The sequence below is a fragment of the Hyla sarda genome, chromosome 11, assembly GCF_029499605.1.
Source record: "Hyla sarda isolate aHylSar1 chromosome 11, aHylSar1.hap1, whole genome shotgun sequence".
Classification (NCBI taxonomy): Eukaryota; Metazoa; Chordata; class Amphibia; order Anura; family Hylidae; genus Hyla; species Hyla sarda.
Window position 1 is genome coordinate 99140566 of NC_079199.1, and position 7942 is coordinate 99148507.

Consider the following 7942-nt stretch of genomic DNA (forward strand, 5'->3'; position numbering starts at 1 on the left):
TCGTCAAACACCTGTGGGGTGTTAAGGCTCAGCGAACCTCTTGTTACGTTACTTGAGGGGTGTAGTTTCCAAAATGGTATGCCATGTTGTTTTTTTTGCTGTTCTGGCACCATAGAGGCTTCCTATTGGGACATGCCTCCAAAAAGCCATTTCAGAAAAACTCACTCTCCAAAATCCCATTGTCGCTCCTTCCCTTCTGAGGCCTCTAATTCACCCACAGAGCACTTTACATACACATATCAGGTATTTCATTACTCGAGAGAAATTGGGTTACAAATTTTGGGGGACATTTTCTCCTTTTACCCCTTGTAAAATTTCAAAAACTGGGTCTACAAGAACATGCGAGTGTAAAAAATGAAGATTTTGAATTTTCTCCTTTACCTTGCTGCTATTCCTGTGAAATACCTAAAGGGTTAACACACTTTCTGAATGTCATTTTGAATACTTGGGGGGGGTGCAGTTTTTATAATGGGGTCATTTATGGGGTATTTTTAATATGAAGGCCCTTCAAATCCACTTCAAAACTGAACTGGTCCCTGAAAAATTCAGATTTTGAAAATTTTGTGAAAAATTGGAAAATTGCTGCTGAACTTTGAAGCCCTCTGATGTCTTCCAAAAGTAAAAACATGTCAACTTTATGATGCAGATATAAAGTAGACATATTGTATATGTGAATCAATACATAATTTATTTGGAATATCCATTTTCCTTACAAGCAGAGAGTTTCAAAGTTAGAAAAATGCAAAATTTTCTAAAGTTTCAAAGTTAGAAAAATGCTACATTTTCAAAATTTTGGGATTTTTCACCAAGAAAGGATGCAAGTAACGACAAAAATTTACCACTGTGTTAAAGTAGAATATGTCATGAAAAAACATTCTCGGCATCAGAGTAATTGGTAAAAGCATCCCAGAGTTATTAATGCATAAAGTAACAATGTTCAGAATTGCAAAAAAGTGCTCAGTCCTTATTAAGGGGTTAAAAGTATAAAGATAAGATAGAAACTGGAATGTTAATGTCCTTCATTGTACAACAAAGACTGGTAATAAATCATCTCCATCACCTGATCTGCAGGTTTCTGTCTCCGCCCTGGTACAGGACTATAAGAAGGGATGGCAGGGATGGGTAGTGTATTGTACACAGCTCAGCTGTACGCCATCTGGACATTGGATATATACAGTAAGTGCTGAAGGGGGATTGTGTTTCCTACAATGTGACTGCATTTTAAACCTCACTCAAAATGTCTCATTTAAATATTTTTCTTCAATTTTATTAATTATTCTTCTTTATTCTTTTTATTTATTTTATTTACTCTCTAGGAAAAGAACCATGACAGCAATGAACCTATTCACTTGCCTCCTATTATTGGGCCTTTATTACCCCCAGGTAAATATTAGGAAATACCATTTATATATATATATATATATATATATATATATATATATAACACGACCAATGATACAAACTGAAATTGTGTCTGTAGTTAGCTTAAGACATTTAGCTATTTAAATTTTCTTCCCTTACAAGATTCTTCCCTTGTTTTCATTATGTTATATATTTTTTTTAACCTTCTATATCTGTAGTGATATCTACAAATAAGTGGATAAAGGGGTTTTAATAGAAAATAGGAAACAATCCATTACCTGACACTACAGCCCCGATTCTTCCCCTATTCTTTATTATAATCACATGACCAGTATGGCCAATCACCGGTATTGGGTGGATTCAAAACTATACAATATTTATATCAATTTCTCTTTATTATATCATCTTAGTTATATCAGGTTAATAACCTTGATAACTAATCTCTTCTGTCTTTGTGATTTCAGGCCCAGTCTGATGTGGCTCAAGGTAAGACACTATTTACAAATATAACATTTTTTGGGAAAGTGAATAAATGGTAAAAGTATCTATCTATCTATCTATCTATCTATCTATCTGTCTCTCTCTCTCTATATATATATATATATATATATATATATATATATATATATATATATATCAAAAATGAAAAAAATAGGGAACCTTTAAAATGTTAATATTTATTGTATCCATTAAAATATGAAAAAACTTTTTGGAAAAAATCACACCACGTGAAAAAACTAAGAATGTATGGCCACCGCCATATGTTGGTATCTTTCTTGGTGCTCACCTCTCCACATTAATTCATACAGATGAGAGCCCCAACATTGTATTCTTATATTCTTATATTCTTATATTAACGCCACAGTCTTTTGATCACTGTTCACACTTCTAGTAACGACACAGTCTTTTGATCACTATTCACACTTGGTTTTTAGAGCCAAGAGAAAATAATCATGCAAATTTCGCAATTGGAATCCATAAAACTGTTAGTAATTTACTGCATCCAGTGCCATATACTTTAGATCACTGTTCACACTTCTAGTAACACCACAATTTTTTGATCACTATTCACACTTGGTTAGAGCCAAGAGAAAATATTCATGCAAAATCCGCAATTTAAATCCATAAAACTGTTAGTAATTTACTGCATCCAGTGCCATATACTTTAGATCACTGTTCACACTTCTAGTAACGACACAGTCTTTTAGTAACTACACAGTCTTTTGATCACTGTTCACACTTGGTTTGTAAAGCCAAGAACAAATATTCATGCAAATTCCGCAATTTGAATCCGTAAAGCTGTTAGTGATTTACTGCATCCAGTGCCATATGTTTGAAATGGATGTTTTACTACATGCACTGTTCCTTTTGATGTTATGGGAACACGCTTCAGTGATTGTCCGTAATATTACATATGAATGTCTGCGTTTTTACAGATATTTAGCACCAAGCTCAATCATCCACACACAACAAATTGGTACAGACACGTGAAATGTCTAATATAGATGTTGCACCAGACTATTAATCCATAAAAATCGCATCAATGTGAACAAGGTGAAGGCGTTTTATATAACTTTTTGTGCAAAAAGCTTCCTTGTCCCATGGGTGTTTGTACAAAGTCCAATAGGTCCACTATCTGCATGTGTATCAGCGCCTTATTGGATATTGCACAGTTCCTCTTAAATAAACTTCACTTAATCCCAGATATATTTAAACCAGTATTTTTACATTTGCAAACGTGTTACTAGTTTAATTATTTTTGTTAATAGACATGTTTAAGCTTCATATATTATTGCACTATCCCTTTAGAATACTAAGATGATTTCATTTCATATATTCACACACATGGTGGCAAATAGATAGAGGACGTGAGAAAAAAACCTGATGTCTTCTCCTTGTGTTTGTTCACACTGCTCCTCTGTAAGATTTCGGTTCAACGCGTTTCCTTCAGCCTTTAATTCATCAGGAACCGTACTTAGGCTTTGTTATTCCAGCATCTCCTTTCTTTTTGTTGTTTGTTTGTGGAGTGAGCTTGTGCATAACTCTGATGGCGGTCGCACACTGATTCAAATCTCCACTTGCTATTTATCCAGTCCAAAGTCATCTTAAAGTATTTATACGAACTTATTTAACATCAATAGACCAAAAACATAATTCAATTGTAAAGTACGGACAATAGATTTCTGGAACGGGAAACCCTTTTCCCCTGGATATGTATCTAACAATCCCCTTCCAGGCACCTGGATCTAATACCTCCGTTCTGCTAAAAGAACACAGTGACGTGTAGTGGAATGATAGGAGGATCCAGTGATGATGCGGTGAAGGGGAGGGCTACACACCTGTATAAATAGCAAGTGGAGATTTGAATCAGTGTGCGACCGCCATCAGAGTTATGCACAAGCTCACTCCACAAACAAACAACAAAAAGAAAGGAGATGCTGGAATAACAAAGCCTAAGTACGGTTCCTGATGAATTAAAGGCTGAAGGAAACGCGTTGAACCGAAATCTTACAGAGGAGCAGTGTGAACGAACACAAGGAGAAGACATCAGGTTTTTTTCTCACGTCCTCTATCTATTTGCCACCATGTGTGTGAATATATGAAATGAAATCATCTTAGTATTCTAAAGGGATAGTGCAATAATATATGAAGCTTAAACATGTCTATTGACAAAAATAACTAAACTAGTAACACGTTTGCAAATGTAAAAATACTGGTTTAAATATATCTGGGATTAAGTGAAGTTTATTTAAGAGGAACTGTGCAATATTCAATAAGGCGCTGATACACATGCAGATAGTGGGCCTATTGGACTTTGTACAAACACCCATGGGACAAGGAAGTTTTTTGCACAAAAAGTTATATAAAACGCCTTCACCTTGTTCACATTGATGCGATTTTTATGGATTAATAGTCTGGTGCAACATCTATATTAGACATTTCACGTGTCTGTACCAATTTGTTGTGTGTGGATGATTGAGCTTGGTGCTAAATATCTGTAAAAACGCAGACATTCATATATAATAAATATTACGGACAATCACTGAAGCGTGTTCCCATAACATCAAAAGGAACAGTGCATGTAGTAAATCATCCATTTCAAACATATGGCACTGGATGCAGTAAATTACTAACAGCTTTACGGATTCAAATTGCGGAATTTGCATGAATATTTGTTCTTGGCTCTACAAACCAAGTGTGAATAGTGATCAAAAGACTGTGTCGTTACTAGAAGTGTGAACAGTGATCTAAAGTATATGGCACTGGATGCAGTAAATTACTAACAGTTTTATGGATTTAAATTGCGGATTTTGCATGAATATTTTCTCTTGGTTCTACAAACCAAGTGTGAACAGTGATCAAAAGACTGTGTCGTTACTAGAAGTGTGAACAGTGATCAAAAGACTGTGGCGTTAATATAAGAATATAAGAATACAATGTTGGGGCTCTCATCTGTATGAATTAATGTGGAGAGGTGAGCACCAAGAAAGATACCAACATATGGCGGTGGCAATACATTCTTAGTTTTTTCACGTGGTGTGATTTTTTCCAAAAAGTTTTTTCATATTTTAATGGATACAATAAATATTAACATTTTAAAGGTTCCCTATTTTTTTCATTTTTGATATATTTATACGAGTTGGGAGACCTACATCCTTTGGATCATTATAGTTTTTTATATATATATATAATATATATATATATATATATATATATAATATGTAACACAAACACACACACATATATTAAAATAAATAAGTAACACAAACACACACACTTAAAATAGATAAATAAATAAATGCACATACAGTTAGTGTAGGGGGATAATGTGTCCCTGTTTTATATATTCTAATTGAATTCTATTATTTCTTTTTAAATGTAGGATTTGACTGCTCAGATATGTGGGACAAGAATAATGCTTCCACCAGTGGAATTTACTGGATACAACCAAAAACAACTAATTTATCTTTTCCGGTAAGACAGCAAACAAAAAAGGGTAAAATTGAAGTATATACACATACCGTATGTTACATTTTTATAATTTTTCTTAAAACGTCTTTAACCCTTTAAAGCTCAACCATATTTTGCTTAAAGGGGTATTCAACAGACAAAAAAAAAAACTATTTTAAAATCAATTGATGGCAGGAATATAAAAAGATGTAAAATATGTAAAAATGTTTAAAAAAAAAAAATCATGTCCGGTGCCTGCCTCCTAGGACAACTTGATAGATTAGCTATTGCACACTTCCAAATATTTTCTACATTTATTGGTGTGCAACATTCAATAATAAGATGTTGAATTCCAAAAACATTAAGGAGTGCTGTCTCTACTTATATTTTTGGTACAATTAAATAAAATAAAAAAATTTCAGGGAACAATTAATTGGGGCATGGTCTCACAGATCATTACAGGACAGTATGCACATTGCACACAAGGTAGATTTCCCACATTGTGTACAACCCCACCTCAGAGCACGGATGGCTAGAGCATGTCTGGAAATCAGTGGGGACATAGTCCAAAGTATCAAAAATATTTATTTAAAGCATAGGGTACAACAAGTGAATCGATCATAAAAATGACTGACACATTATGGACCAAAAGTCCTTGATTACAGTCATGACTATGATTAAGGACTTTAGGTCCGAAACGCGTCATTCGTTTTTATTATCATTTCACTTTTTGTATCCTATGCTTTAAGTAAATATTTTTGATACTTTGGACTATATCCTCACAGGGCTGGACATTTTTCTTTCATTACAGGACAGTGGTACAGATGGTTATGGGTATGGTGGCACAGATTATGTAGGAGTCAATAGGATTACACTGATATCAAATTATGTGTAGTTTGTTCTTTTTTTTACTACTTTTGAAAAATCCTAGCCCATATTGACACGGACAACAAGAAAATATAATTCACAATTAAGAATATTTTCTCAAATTCAAGGTATTCTGTGAGATGTCTAAATACGGAGGCTGGACTCTTATACAGAGACACGACGGATCGGACACATTAGACTTTGACAGAACATGGGACGAGTATAAAAATGGATTTGGCAAACTTCAAGGTAAACGTGAAGAAATCCTGATGAATCCTGATGATGGGATCTCTTCTCAAATTTTCTCTACCTAACAGTTTAGTCTAGTTTTCGTTCCGTTGACTAAAATGTCAATACATTTTAGCTATAGTTTTAGGTCGTCATAACTTTGTTTAGTTTTAGTCACTGAAATAGTTGTTGACTGAAATAATGATGAAAATGATTTGTTGACAACATGAATACTGGTTTGGGTCAGTATTTTTCACCAGAGTCAAAATAAGGAGTGGGTCCAAAACATGGAAGAGATGCAAATCTTTCATGGCTGTTTTTCTCTTTGTACTTATAAGTCCTTTTATTAGCTTACAAGTACTGATGCAAAATACTGACCAAATGACTTAATGACCTACTCAAAGGATTTTGACTCTTGTGGCCTTATGATAGGTCCCCATCTGTCAGCGAGTGATAGCACAACCTTCGTACATACCTTCACTAGAGATAGAGACAACTTGGAGATGTTCTTCTCTCCAATTATTGTATCACTACCCTGTTTAGTTTGTTTCTTCTATATTATTGACTCATTTTTTGTTATAGGTGAACACTGGCTTGGACTCGAATACATTTTTGCCCTGACACAACAAACAGCCAGACCTGCCAAGCTGCACATCAGTATCGGGAGCTTCAATGGTGAAGAAGCCTATGCCGAATACAACCCCTTTAATGTAGGGAATGAAGACAGTTCCTATAAATTATCAGCAGGAAAATACTCCGGTACCGCAGGTGAGTGGATAGAGAGGACAGACATATAAAAAATAAAAAAACTAACTAAAGAAACAAATGTAAAGGAAAATGTAAAATATATTATAAAAATATATCTACAGTGCATTCTAAACATGAACTATATCTTTTCACTTGTAGGAGATGCCTTCCTTGGGGATCCAGCAGTTGAAGCCACCAACCAACATGACAGCTCCTTTAGCACTTGGGATCATCCCACCGACAACTGTGATGGGTCATGTCTAGTAGGGGACATGATGTTCAGCAGCTGCAGTGAAATAGTTCAGTCAGGTTGGTGGTTTAACGCCTGTGGATCAACAAATCTGAATGGAATTTGGCGCAAACCACCAAGATGTATAGGTTTTACCTCATCAGTGTTGTGGCCAACGTGGAAAGTGAGAGAGTCCTTGAAATTCAGTAAAATGTATCTGATTACTCATTAGTGGATGCTACTGTATTTAATTACATCTTTGGCCATAATTTATAATCTTTTCGTTGTAAATGTTAATATATATATATATATATATATATATATATATATATATATATATATATCTAGTGAGGAAAATAATCTTTTATTTGTAAATGTTTGTATCTATTAAATAAAATCTTACTGCATTATAGCAATGTACCTTGTCTATGTCTTTTATTCAGTAAAAAAGTTTAAGCAAAAAATTATACAAGCGGAGTAGAAAAGTAAAAAACCTCCAATTTTTAAACTAACATGTTGTTGTAGCCCCATTTTCATTTTCTACAAGAGGTAAAAGTA

At 34.2% G+C, this 7942-nt stretch overlaps 1 protein-coding gene across 1 annotated transcript; it reads left to right on the top strand.

Moving 5' to 3' along the window:
* The first annotated feature begins 1326 nt into the window (after window positions 1–1326).
* Window positions 1327–7616, top strand: LOC130294976 (fibrinogen-like protein 1). The gene is made up of 6 exons (XM_056545134.1): window positions 1327–1383; window positions 1827–1848; window positions 5246–5337; window positions 6309–6429; window positions 6991–7176; window positions 7315–7616. The coding sequence occupies exons 1-6, from the start codon at window positions 1327–1329 to the stop codon at window positions 7614–7616; spliced, it is 780 nt and encodes a 259-aa protein (XP_056401109.1).
* The last annotated feature ends 326 nt before the right edge of the window (window positions 7617–7942 follow it).

Excerpts from the sequence above, each read along its gene's own strand:
- LOC130294976 (XM_056545134.1), top strand. The coding sequence starts at position 1,327 with ATGACAGCAATGAACCTATTCACTTGCCTCCTATTATTGGGCCTTTAT. Across the intron at positions 1,384-1,826 it reads TGGGCCTTTATTACCCCCAG|GCCCAGTCTGATGTGGCTCA; the intron begins GTAAATATTAGG and ends TTGTGATTTCAG. Across the intron at positions 7,177-7,314 it reads AAAATACTCCGGTACCGCAG|GAGATGCCTTCCTTGGGGAT; the intron begins GTGAGTGGATAG and ends TTTCACTTGTAG.